Genomic DNA, 17,935 nt, shown 5'->3' with positions numbered 1-17,935 from the left:
AGTGCTCTTACAATGGTTGTAACTCCCTTTGTAGGAAGCATTCCAGGGCCCCGTTTTATCAAAAGATAAAATGGAGTAAATTTCCTTAACACACAGGCTGCCATAGACTTATGATAGAAATCAACTATACAATCAATTATAACTCTTCATAGAACAGGGCCCAGTTATGCATACATGCTGCATGCATATGAGAAATAGTTTATAGTATTGCTGATATAGCAAAAGTCGCTGTTGGTACCTAAACCATTAAAGTTCTTTTTTTTTTTTTTATATCATTATTCATGCAACTAGTATACCATACTTGAAAATGCAGAAACATGGAAAAAAAAAGCAACAACAAATGGATTTCGCTTTCATGAACTTCTCAGCTTGCTTCTGCTTGGTCAGTACTGACAGACAGTAATCAAAACTGAACTTCCAGTAAATAAAAAATGTTGAATGACAATGTATGCCAAATAACCAAGTGATGCATATATTGATCCTAGGATTCTACACAAGAATGCATCAAGGATTTAATTGTTGGAATGACAAGTTCTTGTCTTGCTGTAATTTTCTCAAATGCTACACATATTGCAACATTTCCTCTAGTTTGTAATACCCAGTAACATTCAAGCCGTAGATGCACAGTTTGTAAGTGGAAGCATTCCATCATAGCTTGTAAGTGTTTCACAAACCTGCAACAGATGGTCTTTTGCCGTTATTTACTTGTTTGAATGTTTATGTATTGTAGTTCTAAGGTGTGCATGATTTTACAGGAAGAATGGTGATTGTGACATGAGGTGATTTTCTTACATCAATTCTGCTCACTGGTGGTTTACTAAAAAGGTTTATAATATGAAAGGAAGAACATTATATCATTTTCTCTCAAAGAAAACTGTTTTATTGCCAAATGCCAAAGGGCAATTTTGTCATGAATTGTTATCTTGTTCTGTAACAATATATCCCATCTTCCAGTTCACTTGTGATGAATATTATCCAGAAAGGGGAATTTACAGTGGCCTTTGAAATAAGTGAAATATGTATTTGCTGAAATAACTCACATAAATATATTCTGAAATCACTGAAATAAGTAAGGAATTATTTTGTACTTGTTTCTTGGTCACTGTAGCACTTTAGACATCCATCGTAGCCCTCCATTTATGTTGCAGTAAGCACCGAGTGGAAAGTTCCAGGGCTTGATGCATTGCTATCTGAAATATTTACAATTGAGTGTCAAATGATCTCTAGCAGATGTACTGTGTAATATCTGCTGTAGAATATCAAATACAATTTGTATACCAATTATATTTTATATGAAAATATATATATATATATATATATATTTCAATAAACTTTGGGATTGATGAAAGGGTGACAATTCATTGCAATCACATTCTTAAGATGAAATCAAAATGGAATCAAGCATTCTACATTAAATACAAATATGTCCTTACCAGTGTGTGGGTATGTGTGTGTGCCACTTGGATAATAAACTTTTTACTTTTTTTTTTTGCTTACAATATTGTATTTCACATCACAGCTACAAACAGAGAGAACAGTGACAAATTTCTATAGTTGAATTATATCCAATTTATTTTGCATCAAACCAACTCTGGATTAAAGAAAAAATGCCAGATTCTATAAAAATTTCATATTCATTTCATTCCTCTCCAACCTCATGCTAAAACACATATACATGTATAATCTATATTCACATACACCTGATAAAAATATATATCTATTTAGCTGTTCTACTGGGGTCAAACAATGTCAAATGCCACATACAATGAACAATATAACAAAAAATGTGATAAAATCCTGAACATTATTTCATCATTAAGAAAAACATATCTTGGATAGAAAGAGCTACTTGTAGGGAATAAAATAAGAGAAACCAAGCCATACATTGTGTTGATGTAACATAGCTAGAGACTTTTGCCGCAAGTAAATAATGTAATTACTTCATGAACTCAAAAATTTTGTAATGTAACCAGTACTGAACTTCCTACAGCCATTATTCATGAGCTTAGCTACACATAATCATTAACAATTGCTTAGATTTTCAGGATAGCGTTGTTATAGTTTCATCTTCAGTTTAAAAAAAAAAAAAAAAAAAGTTAGTCTTCTTAGCAGGCCCATGCCCTCTTTAAATGCATGTGCAGATGACATTTTGTCAAAAGAATAGTGCTGATTTCAGGATAAGGCTTTAGAAATGGCAAATGAAAATTTATTTTGAAGATCAGTTTATTTCCAAGGAATTGTGTTATCTTCCAGTCATAAAACGAATAAGTAACCAAGGACAAAATGGTAAAATTTCCATCACCGATATCACCTGGTGATTGTACTATACATCTGCTGAATCTAAACTTGTCTGTTGCCACAGTTAGCTTGAAACGGTTCAAAACATTGTGGTAGTCTGCCACTGGGGAACTATGTACTTGTCTTTAAAAAGATTGTGATCTTTTGCATCTCTAAAAGAAATCTTCTAATAATCATGTTTAATATAAGACGCTTTCTTCATTATTGTCGTTATTTAAGGTCCATAAATACAAACCATACACAGATTAAATGCAGCTTACATGATCGTTAATTAGGAAATAATGATACAAATTCTGATAAATACAATTGCCATTACAAGAAATTACACAACATGGTACACAAACAATAGACATGGGATGTATCAACAATAATACTAGTTGCGGTACTGTGACCAACTGAATACAATTTTCAAAACCATTTAACACGAAACATTACCAACCTGCATTGATGAGCATGCAGCAAATAATACAGGGTCATGATTTTAAAGGTACACTAAGGTCTGGAATGTTTCTGCCTCTAACTTTGACAAAACCTTATCCGACCAAGTTTCATAATCTATGAAATACTCCACACTAATTCATCTGGATGTTCCTGCTTGAAGAAAGATTTTTTCTTTTAAACCATTGACTTACAAATGGGGTGATATTGCAACCCTTCTCTGGCAACTGAAAGATTCACCAATAAACTGATAATGCCTCTGTTGTTTACTGAATTATGCATTTAGACATTACAAGCATAATGCATTTGCAGCATATACTACAACAAGTTTTCCAATACAAAACAGACTCTGTCCCTGGCTTAACTCGGTCAACTATTATTAATACTGTATTCTACAAATTTGCAATCAAGAATAAATGTTCTTTTGAGAGTTCAGACATTTTGTTCGTTTGAAGGTCAAACTTTGCCATGACCATTGTGATTGCAGTAATGATTACAGTGAAGTCACTTATGGTAAGGACTGTTTAACTACACAGATAGAGGGCTGAAATGAGGACAGGAAAGAAAGGTCTTGCAAAGTTTCAAGCTGTGAACTCATTTCAAATGCAACATACAGAGCATACCTTACAGTACTGAAGCTCTGTTCTGTGTTCTGGGGTTCACATCTGTATTTTGACTCGAGTATATCTTAAAGAGACAATATTGTACCTTGAAATGCTGGGCTGCTACAAGTTGACATCACAATTGTATGTTATGCCTGAAATGAGTTACACTCACAAACAGCAAAAAAATAAATAAATAAATAAATAAAAAAAGATGGGAAAAAACAGGAGCAACAACAAAAAAATCATAAAATAAGGCAAAAAAGACTGGAAAGAAAAATCTCCCCATGGGCCACACGACATTTCAAGAAACTCACACTTTGTGATACGTTAGTCCCAAGCACTGCAACTATCAAAGCAAAGTGTTTCCTGTTACACAATGTTATTACTGGACTAGACAAATATTTATAAACTTCTTTTTGTGCATTTGTAAAAAGAAGATATTACAGCTTGTAAGAGGCTAAATTTAACTTAGGTAAATGATATAATCTTTTCACAGACAACTGATATATTTGTGGAGACACCGTTCCATGGCCAAGTGAAAACAACAACCAGATAAGATATATCACGTAGTATACTGATTTAAAGGGATGGTACAGTATTGGTGAAGATGAAAATTGGGCTTTTAACTTTTAGCGAGATACCAAGAAAACACTTATGATATAGTACAGAGCATACCATTTTCAGAAGAATTCAAAGTTTATTTGATGAAAATCGGGTTTGGAATTACTGAAACATCCAAAAACAAAGTAAAACAAAGCGATCGTAATAAAGTTTGGGTCCCATATTTTATTAAAATCGCTCTTTTTTGGATATCTCAGCCATTTCAAAACCAATTTTCATAAAATAAACGTTGAATTCCTCATAGAATTACAGGCTCTTTCATATTTCATAAGAGGTTTCTCATTATCTTACCAAAAAATGTTAGAAACCTGAAATTAGGTCTCAACCAAAACTATACAAGCCCTTTAACATTGGCAAGAAAACTATTTGGTGCAAGAAATAGACCACATTCAGTGACTTCAATCCCTAGCATCTTTTCAAACGAGATTCTGCTGCCTGAACCCCTAGCTGATGAAATCATAAACTAACATCTCTACTTGTCAGAAAAAGACAGAGCAGAGTAACCCAAAGAAACTTCTCTCAGAGGTTTATAAGAGAGTTTAGTGTGGTAAAAAAAAAAGGGGGGGGGGGAGGCAACTCGGGTGAGATATCAAACCCTTTGCAGAAATTATCAGAAACAAATCCTCAACTTTGACCCCTTTTTATTTCCTGCCTGGCAGTGGCAATGGGAACTACATGTGTTGTACTGCATCCTACAAAATAAATAATTTCCATTCACAAGAATTCCCCATCACATCTTGGGCTGTACTCTGTTAACTTTGTTACCCAGTTCGCTAGATCATGTATTTCACTCTTACTGAAATCAACATTTTCTCGCACACACAAAGAAGCAAATCAAAGAAAAAAAAATTTAGATACAAAAAAACAAAATTAAAAACATATACATGTAAGACATGTCATGAAACTGGAAAAAAAAATCCATTGCTAAGAATAGAGATGACAGAGATTGATCGCAATGCTAGTAATCAGTCTGTCACCGTGAAGAGTGAAACATGCTCACCTGAGCTGCAGAAAATTTAGTGATAAGTGACCGCTTTCTGCTCGGAAATTGAAGGCTATCACTTTGAAAGCATTCAGAGACTATACACATTGTTTATGACTAACATGACCATCTATTGCAATTTGCTGCTGTTCTCTATCAAAGCTACTCATCATCTCAAAAAGAAAAAAAAAATCACAAGCAATAAAGTCCACTCCCTGCAACAACATGACAGATCTTACAGTAAACTTCTGTGACAAATTGGCAAAGTACAAAACAGATTTTTGTATATTCTTGATCACTCTTGTCATACTGCTCCCAATTTTTACTATTTTCCAAAAATATAACTATACAATATCGATTGCAAGAGTATATACAGAACCATTGTCAAAAAATCTGTAATTGGCATTAGTCTGTCATAAAAGTGGAAAATTGATTTGAACATTCCCACAGTAATGTGCATATTCATTGTATGTATTCATTAAAAAAAGAACAAAATCATACATTTCTACAGTGTGATTTTGATTTTGCAAGCTATATTCTCTAAAAAGTGTCAAATAGAATATTGATGTCAGAAGACTACAGATCTCATAACCACAAGAGACAGTCATTAGTACACACATCTCTTGTTGGCATCTACATTTTTGTAGAACATATATCCACTGAACCAGCCAGGAAAAAAAGCAATGAAGTTTTGGCTCATTGTGACTGTTGCCTTATATATGCATAATGCTATTTACTTAACTAGATACACATAGTTTCCACAATTTGAATGCCCTTCCGCTTACTACAAACCAAAAACCTGGATTTGGTAATTCCATTACGCTGTAATAAAGCTCATGAAGCACTTAAAAAATTATGTGTAGTAATAGCAGATACCATCGCAACAGCATTTCAGTGAGCTGGATGGAGCTGTGTCTGAATAATGAGTAGAAATGTGATGATTTCTAACATTATGGCATGTCTTTCTCACACAGGGTCCTTGTTTGGAGATAAGAAGTGATGATATCCTGCCAAACTTCTCATGTTCTACAGTGTCTACAGCATCCTCAAGTCCAATACCATTTGAATTAGTACTTAGTTTTGTAGATCATCATGTAAGTGCAAGCAAGACCACAAAAGAATATCATGTGAAACAATGTAAAAATAATGCACAGATTTGAGTGTGTCAGGAGGAATTGTATACATATAAGTAGCTCTGGAGTGTTTAACACAGGAGGTGAAGCCGAGTGGGTTTAGACTAAATTCCATAGTTACCGCATACACACTATTCCTACTGACGCAGGAAAAGACATGTGCATTATCTGTTTTGTAGAACTGGGGAGAAACATTTTGCCAGAAATTTTGATCACATACATGTAATCTATGGGCAAATTTATTGGACGCATTTCCTCTTGGCTTGCCATAGATGCAAACCATGCATACAGTAATTACTGGAGGCTCAGTAAATTTACTAGATACATGGTAAGCTAACCACTAGGCATCTCTTACTGAGTGCGCGAAATCTTGTTACAAGTGCGCAACATGTTTACAGTGATTATCTCCAGTGGGGTAACATGCGGCCAGTAAAAATCAACACACACCTCTGGACCAATGAGACTGCAGAATTTTCTCTACCCGTTCTATAATATCTACAAGCAAGTTCTTAACACTCAATCTGCAATTGGCATCCCCTAGTTCATGGACCTCCATTCTGGCAAACAAGGCCAGGAGGTAATCACTGTGAACCGTATACACACCACACTTTCATCATACAGATAAACGAGGGCAAGTCAAGCATATTTGTGAGAAATGCAAGCTGGAGAAATACAGCATGCAATACGTAACATGGTAGTCCAGCCACTGACAACTCAACTTTACATGCTGATATCAATACGTCTACAGCCACATACTTACATAACAACCAGGACTATGGCACCTGAGAGTGTAAATAATTCATTTTTGGCTTGATTTCAAGTAAACTGTCCAGACTATATGATCAGAGAAACACTGAAGAGGAGAAGACACTTGTGTGCTATATCTTACAATCTAGAAAAAGTTATATATTTCATCACATACACTTCCACAATTTATTTCACTCTTTGATGTTGACTTGAAGACAAAGGCACTTGGATTCTTCTGGGTCTTTTTTTTTAAGGTGAATGAAAGTGGTATTTGAGATGCCCTATTCTTCTAATGCCACAGAAAATAATACAATCTACCCAAACCACACAGATAAATTTCGCTTGTGTATTGGGATGAGAGAAGTTTCAGTGATACCTGATGATACACATGTCAGTCTGGTTAAGTCCTCTACCTGATCTCTGGCAAAACTTGGCAAGAAATTCATTCTACCTTTTCAGAAGTCTCACCTATTCTCTGTTTAAACACTTGTGGAGTATGTTTGAACATGCTAATGCTGCCAATCACGAACAGGAAGCTAACATCTCTTCAGGCACGGGTGATAGGGCACATTTGAATAAAAGTTTAGAATCACATGCAGCTGTTTCAAGTTTGTTCACAACAGGAGATACATTCTTATGCAAGCTCTTACAACATAATCACACCCCTTTAGATATGAAGGAAACACAATACATGATCAACTTTCAATGAAAACCTCTTTTGTTTACGTTTCTTCACTCTTTTCTTTCTCTTTTTTGGTAGTAAATATGAAGTAATACGTCATGAAGTACAGGTGGGACATTACACATGAAATTTGAAAGAAATCGCTTTGCCAATGCCAGCAAATAGGTGAGAACAAAGAGAAATTTAATCTTTGTTTGTTTGTTGACCTTGTGATTGTACTGACCTAGTGACTGTATTTACTTTATCTTGTCAAAGGTGGCATTACTTTTATACTGAACAAAGCTCAGACACTCTTAATTCCAGCTCCAAGAAATGTGCTGCAGTTTCTTGCATCAGTCGAAACAAGCAGTCTTTAGAGGTTTTTGGATTAGTTTTAAAGATATCAATTCTCATTTGTCAAATACCCCATGATAATATAATTCATACACCTTCCCTTATCATATCTTTCATTACCATGTGACACCTTGTAAAGGCTCTGCCAATCTAAACCCACATGTGCACCTATGTATACTATTCCTACTGTGACTACCTTCACCATATAAGTGTGCATCATAAGAACATCCTAGTTTCCAATAAGGTCATTTACTACAACTGCATTGCCCACGCTACAATCGTCCCGGGAGAGAATTACAAACACATTATGGAAAAAGCCATAAATAAGTTCCAACTTGATGCCACTTTGAATTGGGGGTATGAGAAAGAAGCAGAAAATTGCTATTTCTGTAGCAACATTTACACATGCAAATACCTTCTACTACTGTAAATAAAATGACATATGCCAGTTATAAAATGGCACTTTGTAAGAGCCAGTGGACTAGTTCATGTGTCAGTGTTGGATGCAGCATCTAGCTTACAGGTACATTATGTATCTGGCCCTTTATCAGTGCACAAATGACCATTATATGTCCAATGTGTATACTGGAAGCCTGCTTTTCATTGCCAAAATGCTAAAACCTCTGCTTTCGAGGGGCACAACTCGCCCATAAAATTTCATTAAAATGCATAAGCTATTGCATACAATGAGAAGCATCAATAATTATAAAAATTGCTTTACACCATAACCTGGCACGAAGTCTGCAATTTCATACCTATATATAACTTCATCTAGTCCTGTCCAACATACAATGGTTGGTGTAAGCACCATCTATCCCAAGTGTGACACATTTTTCTTTTTTACAAACATTAAAAAAAAAATAGCACACATGCCACATAACTAGGATTAGCGCCATTGTAACCAAGCTTGCAGTATTAAACCTTGTTTGTTTGGATGTCTAGGCTACCGTCTATAATATTCAGTGCCATTCCTGTCTGACTGTTGATTACAGTGCCTGATTGCATGGGTGTGGAGACTACAAGGGGACATCAGAGCTCTCATAGACTCTCTGCAGAGAGCACTGCATGTTCCTGAGCAAGGGCTGCGAGTTCTTTGACAAATTCGTCCAGAACCACAGCACAGTAGACAGCATTCCGAGAGCGCAGCGACTCGTACTGGGCTGAAGTCTCCTGTTGTTTCACTGCATCCTGGCTGCTGCTGTCTGCTGCCTCTCGGATGGCTGTCAGCTTCTGCTTCTCAGAGTTCTTGACGGAGCGGTTACGACGTTTGAGGAACATGTCGGTCAGTGAGCCCCTCCGAGCCACTGAAAATAAGAGGGACGTACATGTGGATAAGACAGATTTTCCTTTGCTGGTATACCTATTTCCAAGGATATTTAGAATTGACTTACTGTTGTACGTCAACCATGATTCATGTCCAATTCAGTGCTACTCTCACCCTGATTTCTTGGTGTTTGATGAAAACATTTGTACTTCTTCGATAGGACTGAGATGGACATCATTGACATATCAGGTGTAATGATGTAACTGCATCTTGAAGAAGGGATGTTGTGCTTTAAAATTTCGTAATGTCTTGACATTTTCCGATGACACAATTTACAAATACCTGTATTCATTATTAGTACGCAAAATTCATACATCTTCATTTTCACACCACAAATGGAAAACTTATATATTTATGCAAGAAGTGAACTTCACAAAAGAATAGGATATTTCACCCCACTTCATAGAGAAACTTGAACTTATAGCAGGTAGCAGTGACTGATAACACCATGGCAACGGCAAAGGTAACGACCAATGAGCTATGAACATTGAGCTGTTGCTGTGGTACTAGCGAATTAATAAAACTTGAAATTAATTACAGGTGTCCAAATGGGGAAAAGATGGCATTGGAATGAATTGACAGGTGCTATGGACACTGAGTCTCACTGAGATCTCAGATCTTGGGGTCAATTGGTGAAGACAGGAGAAAGAGAGAATGTGGTTGGGAGAGGCAATAATGGGCATGTAAAAAGTCACAGAAATGACTGGAATAAGGTGGCTTGGCAGAAAATGGAGGAGCTATTCACAGACAGGATGGAAATACAAATATGTGGAAAAGATTGATCAACAAACTTAAAACAGCAAGCAAATCAAGGGGGCTGGGGAGGGTAAAAGGATGGAAAGATAAGAGAAAGAAAGGGAGGGAAAGGGAGTAGGAAGAAAGTAAGAGAAAGAGATAACATACCCTGCTTGACAGAGGTCAACGTCCCACTCCTCGGTTTGACAGTGACCTTGTCCCGCTCTTCCATCACTGACCACGACCGGTCGCGGAGCGGATGATTGGCGTCTGGTGATTCCCTTGTGGTCAGGTACTGTTTGGCTCGCTGCAGTAGAAAGTCCCATTTGTCTACACTCTGTGCATAGACATCCAGTCGGGCCTTGACTGATGTAAGAACCTTGTGGACAAAGAATACATCAATGAGTCAGAATAAACACAGCATGAAAAGAAAATTACCCACCATCTTTGAATTTCCATTAGCTAAGTATTTTCAGCAACATGACAACTTTCAATATAGCAAATTTGGCAAGACATAATTAATGTGATGTGATGAAAACAAAAAGTGCTTCTGGCTTCTTGCGTGAAGATTTTTCAGGAATACCAGTCTTTCATGTAACCTATCGATGCTTCTCCACTACCAAAATTCTGATTTTCTGCTTCCCGTATAGTAGATGGCTATTAGCATATTATCAGGATAGCATCCCCCACCTGTTGCTTTGGAATCCTCCTCATATCCTAGAGACACCTCCACTTTGACCAAAGACAGACACAAGGACTTACTTGTATTAATGATTAACACTGATTTCAATGTGTGGGCAGCATGCTGACCAGCTTGGAGAGTTTCTGTCCCTGCACCCTATAATCCTTTACACACTACTACAGGTGTGATTTCTAGAACAGAGGGCCTACACACTCCACCTTCCTCCCAGTTGCAGAATGGCTCTCATTTTTATCTTTACCCAAATTTGGGCAATTTTACTTGCAGAGAAATCATGGTGGAATATCATAGTGGAACTGGATGTAAAGTAGTAAGAAAGTTATGACAATCTGAATACTGAATCAGGAATAGTTCACCTGGCCATATGACCACAGTATAACTCGGTTAGAATTCCTGAAAAGGTTGTGTACACAGGAAGACTCAAACAAAAGTTTCCTTCAAATTGTAAGAAGTAATCAATTTCCACTGTGAAGGATATGCAGTGGCAAATCATCCCCATTTCTTGAGCAAAATTGAAGAAAATACGTCTTTGATGACATGAGAAGTTGGTAATGTATCATGCATAAAACAAATAGGAAGTATCAAGTGAAGTACAGTTGAACCTCTCTTATCCGGCCTCCCTTTATCCGGATCTCTCTATTATACGGACGCAATCTCGTTGTGATTTTTTTTTTTGATAATTACTGGGAGGAAAGGGGGATTCCCAACTCCTTGAGAACTCCTACACAAACACACTTCCAAAATGATTAACATACATTACATCAAATTTCCTTCCAAATTGCTTACCTTCAGACATTTTAACATCCCCAAACATCCCCAAATGTAACAATGAAAAGGTTGGAGTATACACATTACTACATGTGGTACTACAATGGGCTACATCAGTACATGTGTATGTATATGTACATGTATAAAGTATTGAGTCTCCCGTATCCGGCCAAATCCCTTATCCGGATGAGCCCCAGTCCCGACTTGTCCGGATACGAGAGGTTCAACTGTAAGTGACAATGACATGATCAGAGAATCTCTTTTGTGGGGCTTTTTTGAATGTCACATCAAATTACTTTCCATCATTCAAATGATTAAAGTTATCTTAATGTTTGTCTGATTTTCTTTTTTTTTTCTGACCTTTTGGTTTCTATTCACTATGTTCATGATATGTATGTTTCCACTCGGAGTGGTTGTCTAGGACTCACCTGAGGCAGAGAACGCACACTGGGCTGGAACACCATGTTGGTATTGAGCAGGAAAGAGCGGATGAGAGGTTGGGGGTAGCAGGCCAGCCTTGCTATGATGCCTGTCAGTAGGAGATTGACCCATAATGAGTTCTCCATCATGGAGTCCAGCTTGTTGAAGATAATGGCCATGAATGGGCCTGCAGAGAGGATTGAGGAAAAACGTTTAAAGATTGTTTCCATCTTCCTTTCAAAGGCAACTTACTAATACCACCCTTTCATTTGATGCTGGACAGAGAGAGAGAGAAAGAGAGAAAGAAAGAAGGCTACAAGTGCTGCAAGATCAAAGTAAAAGAGAATTACTAGGATTTTTACAAGTAAAAGAATCTTAGCAGAGTTAAGAAGTAGTACAAGCACTCTATAAACCACCCCCAATCAAAAAAACCCAGAAATTAAACATCATGAATTGCAAGCAAAATAAATCTTATTCATGATCTGCTGAAGAGCTTGATTTAGTGGTGCTGAAAGAATTCAGAACTAAAACTCATGTATATTATCACAGTTAAGGATGAGACAGATACAAAATGAGGACACAAAAATGTTAGCTGCCATACCAATGGTAGGTGCTGCCGATATCTTTCCACCGGGACTGAAGGGACCCAGACTGCTGATGGATGCTGGTCGAAGGCTTCCAAAGTGGGACATGTTACTGTTTGTCCTCTCTACCATCCCTGAGGGTGATGCTCCGCCCCTCGGGGAACCCCCCTCGTGACGTGGGCTTGACTCCCCAGAGGATACATCGGATAACGTGAAATGGTTGTCATCCACCTCGTCGAAGGAAAGTGGTGATCCAACACTAGAGGTACCGTTGGTGTGAAACGAGGTGGGAAATTCACCATCCATCAAACCATTGCGGCTGAAAGTGCTGTTGTGCTGGAAGTCACTGCTCTCATTAATTGACTGAAATGTTTCATAAGAGTCGTCGAAGAAATGACCGCCGCTACTCGAAAAGCGTCTGTGAGGCGTGATGTCAAGGTCCGAATCAAACTGCCAAAAGATCCCTGGCTCATCAAATTCAAAAAGCGAGTCCTGCCTGCTGTGGGTTGTTGACGACATGCGGCTATCGTCAGACATGACATCACGGTCAGCCCCAGGTAGGACTGGCCTTCTGTGGAAGGAATGTTTTGACACGCCCTCACCTCCTCTCTCATCACTGTCTCCTTGACTCTGGTCCTCACTGGACTCTGTGTCCTCCCGGCTCGATTTGTCTGTCTCCATTTTGTCCACTATCTCCGCTATACTCAGCTGCTCACCTTGGAATATCTCCGCTAGAGTCACGTCACCGTAATCATCCGTTCTCCCGGCATCATCACCGATGGACATCTGGAGAACTTCATCAATCGTTGAAGATAACGTGCCTGCTAGTGCCAAGTCCTTCTCACTTTCAAGGGATCTACTAAATGATCGAGTCCGATCTTTGGGGCTCTCATTATTATTATCGCCCTCTATGTCTCTGGGTGTGGAAGCAGAGAGTGATTCGCGACCAGGAGACTGCAAAGACTCACTGAACTTACTTGTGGACCTGAATTTAAATCGTTCCTCCAAACTAACATCCCGTCCCCGCTCCATATCTGGGCTGAGCATGGAAGGAGCTGGGATGAGGCCGTCGTAAGGGGCAGACCAATGCTTACACGACTTGCAACACTCCATAATGGCACCTCTGGCATCTAGTAAGTATTCTATATGGCTGGACTCGATATCACACACTGATCCATCTGAAGAGATGCGGCTCCCCTGCGACAAGGTGTCGCTGTCACTGGTCCGGCTCGTATTACTGGCCGCTGAGGGGTCAGGGGTCAGCCTCCCATGGCCGTTCTGCTGCGGGACACTGCCTTCCTGCACACAACCATTGTTAAGGCTTTGATTTGATCCACTGAGAGTGACCTGGTCCTTGGATGTCAGGCGGACAACCCCAAGACTATCACTGGTATTCAGGAAGCTATCAGCAGGGTCTGACACGTTGCGGCTGCGAGAGGACAGGTCTGACTTGCTACCTTTGTGACTGGTCTTATCACTAGTCTCCTTATGAACCTTGCTGCATGCTGGGCTCAGGGACAGGAACTTCTCGGCCCACCTGCCATAGAAATCTAGATCCCGGATGGCATTCCTCTGGCTTGCCATGACATGGGTGCAGGGGACAAGATATCTGTAGAACAAAGAGATGGTTGCAGTAAAATGCAAGATTACTACGGGGCCAGCTGTCACAATGGCAATGTGTAATTGATGTTTGTTGCTATAGTGATACATTGAAAAAATGTCTCTCTCTTACTTTTTTGTCACTATTGCACATCTACAAATGCAAATCTAAATTTATGCATGTGATCAAGTAAATAGACATTCTACAAAAAAAAAAAAAAAAAAATCTGTATACATTCCAACCTCACATCATATTGACAACATGGGTCAAAATATAAATTCTTGAAGAACAAAACTCGTAAAGACAGTATGTTATCACAAATCTACATATAAATTACTAACAAATATAAACTTCCGTTCTCCTTTTTTTTCAGCATTGCGAAGCTTTCATCACCTAGTTTACTAACTTGCTATTTTTATATTTGCTCACATTTTTAACAATGTTTAACATGCATCATCAAACCTCCTCCCTTTCCATCCCCCACCCATTATTAGGTCTCTGAACTTTCTATAAATGTCTTGCAACATTTTTTAGTATCTCAGTTAGAAGTCTGCTAACTTTCCATGTATTTTAGTTGTCCATCATTAGGCCTCCAAACTTCCCATATATTGACCTACATCGTACATGCCTTGCAATAGTATCACAGAGTCTGATCAAGTTTGTAAACTTTCTATGGATGTGGTCTGGAAGACCAAAGCTGAAGACTTACTTGAGAATGAGCTCCACCATGACATCTTCACAGTTGACATTCAGTAGAGTGTCAAAGAGTGACAAGGTCACAACACACAGCTATAGGATAGACAATAACAACAAATAAAATTATTGTTTCTTTCTTTTTTTGGTCTTTCTCAAGACTAAAGACAATTTTTCCTTATCACAGATGAATCTCCTGTTTGATACAAATAGGAATTTTCAATATACTGATCATGCATAAAACAATGTTCCTGTACAAAATGTATATGATCTTAATAAAATATTTAATAATCTATAAGATTTGGAATGTATAGACATGGCATCAATTACTCATTTTATCTTGCAAAATATACAGGAATGGATCTACTGCATGAAGTTTTACTTTCAATTAACATCCAAATTTCAATAAGTGCACCTTGCCCATTCAGATGAAAATAGAGTAAGCATTCATACTTCAGAGGTTTGAAAAAAAAAAGAAGAAGCAAAGAACGAAGAGTCTGCTACTCTGCTACACAACATAATGATGTGGATAAGAAATGGTTATAAGAGGGCAGTGTTCAGGATGTTTATAAATACGGGTATCTATATATTTTTTTGAATAAAGCAAACTTTCCCTACAAGAAATCACTTTGAAACTCAGAATTAGATGGTCCTGCCAACTGTCACAGGGGTCTCAGAGTGTTTATCACTCAGACCAGAGCAGTACCTTTGAGTTAGTTCCAATGCGCCCGATGAGCGAATCCAAGATGGTGTTGTTGTCGTAATAGTCGAGGCACAGATACCTGAGGAACACCCTCATGAGGCGAGGGTCTGAGATGGAGCGAAGGAAGGTCTCCACATAGGCCGTAGCAGAGACAATCTCCTCATTCAGATTCTGTCATACATGCAGAATACAATGGTTCAATCAAAAGTCAAAAGGGCTACAGAGAGACTAACATTTGAATTTGTCTCCAAAAGTGTCAATCAAAAGGAAAAAGACATTTGTGTTAATGTTTTTTAAACAAAATAAGACTCAGACACAAATCACTGTAGATAAGAGTCCATGTCTATGCCAGTAGCTAAATTCATTTGCCTGCAGCCTGCTTTTCATACATTGTATTTTACCGGGTTCAGTGAATACAAGAATACTTGCATCAACATGTCCTCATCAACACAGGGCCCACTGTGTGAAGAGTGTAAAAGAAGAGTGCTCTGGTGGAAGAGTACTTTCACATCAGGAAATTGACTATTTCACAGTTTATAATTTCTAAAAGGCTAGATAAGAATACTCACCATGTTGAATTTAATGTAATTGCCACTGCAAAGCTTTAAGACAATTAAGTTTTAAACTTGAAAAGTTAATCTGCAGCGTGCAGTCAGCGAGGCAGTCTTGACCATCTCATGCAATCTTTACATTCTCTCACTAGTATTGCCCTTCACTTACATTTAGATAGAGTTCATTGATCTCGACCATTGACCCAAGGATTGTCTTTTAACCCTCTTTGCAAAAAGAAAAAGTGATTTATAGCTTGATTTATTCCTCTCCCACATACCAAATTACACTCCAAATGGAGTTTCCTACTGCTGAGTTTATGGCAAAGAAGAAAGAAGAAAAGAAAAGAAAAAAATATATATATTTCACTCAGAAGTACCAAGACCCTACACCTTATCATGTGATTTCTACCACTGTCATTTTATGCAATTTATTTCATCTCTATTTCCATCTTTCCTATCAAATGATTACTATTAGTACATATTCTTAGCTGAAGTTACAGTTGGATAATGATACTTTTTCAGCTAATGTAAAGTGACCTTTGCATGCATTGTTCTTGTGCTGTAGTGTCCTCACTTGTTCTGCATGGTGCAGAAATAAATTCTTATGAAGACATATGAAGATACCTCCCTGCTTGCCTGCCACTTTGTTCAGGGATTAAACAAGAAGAAGCTGTAATCATCTAATCTGCTCTATTGTCAAACATATTGCTGGTATTCTATCCTGTTCTTTTTGAATGGAAGTTTATAGAATTCAACTTTTACTTTTAAGGACTGTTGATTTAGTTTCAACCTTCCTACAAAATCATCCAACCATTGGGCATTCCCAAATAAAATTATGGTGGGAAAAAGACACTTTTGTTCATGTAAACATTTCAGTGACCTTTAAAGTTGAGGAATGTTGCCCAAAGTCGAGTTAGCGCATCTACAACTCTGTAGCAGACCAAGGCCACATGTCAAAAATCCATCAGAGTTATTTCGTGAATCATGTTTAACAAAATTGACAAAGACAAAGAAACAGACAGGCAACCTGAAAACATTATGCCCCTGGCATCCTTCAGGAATGGAGGCATACACCGTATAAATGAGAATGTCTAGTATATTATAAATATCAGTGTTAATATGTACGCATAAGAAAATGGTAGGCAGCCAACTCTACTATGTAACATACAAATACTGCACATTACACAGGGCATTAGTAAGAATTATTCACCCAATAGTAAACTTTAGAAGAGTCAGAAACACACAGGGCAAAGCTGAACATGTTTTAGACTGTTCAAAGGTTACAGAGGGTGGATAGTCGTGCACATCAATTGTTTAATAAAAAGGTAACATGATTCAGATTAAGTAGCAGCCATGCTTGCAAGATTCCCAGGCCAGCACCATTACACACAGGCAATGCAGCTGAGTGCAGATGGTGTTAGAAATATCTTATGATTATCATGAATAAAACAACAGTAACAGTTCAAAATTTTGAAATGCAGAAAATTAATATATCACAAATACCATTTACACAAATTTGTTTAAAAAATACATACAGATATATGATACGTATGTTTTCAGGCTAGGTCTGTTTCCATGGAGCACCACCATGCACATATCATAGGTAAGAGAGCACCAACAAAGATGATATACATGAGCAAACCTTGCTGCTCAATCTTGTTGCATGGCACCACCATCCACGACTCAAGATGTGTTCCCATGGTAACCATCACCCATTCGTTTGCCTAGCTGTCAATATTTCCCACATTTTCTTCATACTGCAGTGAGTTTAATACCCGTAATTCAAAAGGCAAGACATGATTTCTTTCTTTCAAAGAACATGCAAGCAAACCCCCATGCACTGAATAAGATGTTATATCAAAATCCTATAAAAGGTGCATGATCCATGCATTCATGCAATGTTCCCCATACCTTGAAATGAAGAGTGGTTTAGGAACAAAGAAGATAACAACCAGGTTGAGTGCTTAGTAATGCCCACATAAATCTAATTGACTTTGTGGCAGTTTAATAATCTTCTG

At 37.9% G+C, this 17,935-nt stretch overlaps 1 protein-coding gene across 4 annotated transcripts in view; it reads right to left on the bottom strand.

Moving 5' to 3' along the window:
* Positions 1-8,309: 8,309 nt before the first annotated feature.
* The window catches only part of LOC139709885 (FHF complex subunit HOOK-interacting protein 1B-like), a 44,870-nt gene continuing 35,244 nt past the window's right edge, over positions 8,310-17,935 (bottom strand). For 3 of the 4 annotated variants that reach the window (XM_071621840.1, XM_071621841.1, XM_071621842.1), the window contains 6 exons: positions 15,370-15,537; positions 14,680-14,759; positions 12,388-13,979; positions 11,795-11,973; positions 10,067-10,277; positions 8,311-9,143 (listed from right to left, as the gene is read on the bottom strand). In XM_071621840.1, the coding sequence (XP_071477941.1) occupies positions 8,878-9,143; positions 10,067-10,277; positions 11,795-11,973; positions 12,388-13,979; positions 14,680-14,759; positions 15,370-15,537 (2,496 nt within the window). In that variant the 3' untranslated portion in view covers positions 8,311-8,877. Of the gene's footprint in view, positions 9,144-10,066; positions 10,278-11,794; positions 11,974-12,387; positions 13,980-14,679; positions 14,760-15,369; positions 15,538-17,935 lie in introns of all 4 variants that reach the window. The other variant, XM_071621839.1, reaches the window with a different exon arrangement.

Source organism: Diadema antillarum, unplaced genomic scaffold, assembly GCF_040938485.1.
Source record: "Diadema antillarum isolate AM-2024a unplaced genomic scaffold, OU_Dant_1.0 seq00001477_RagTag, whole genome shotgun sequence".
Taxonomy (NCBI): Eukaryota; Metazoa; Echinodermata; class Echinoidea; order Diadematoida; family Diadematidae; genus Diadema; species Diadema antillarum.
This window is presented reverse-complemented; position numbering and strand designations above follow the sequence as displayed.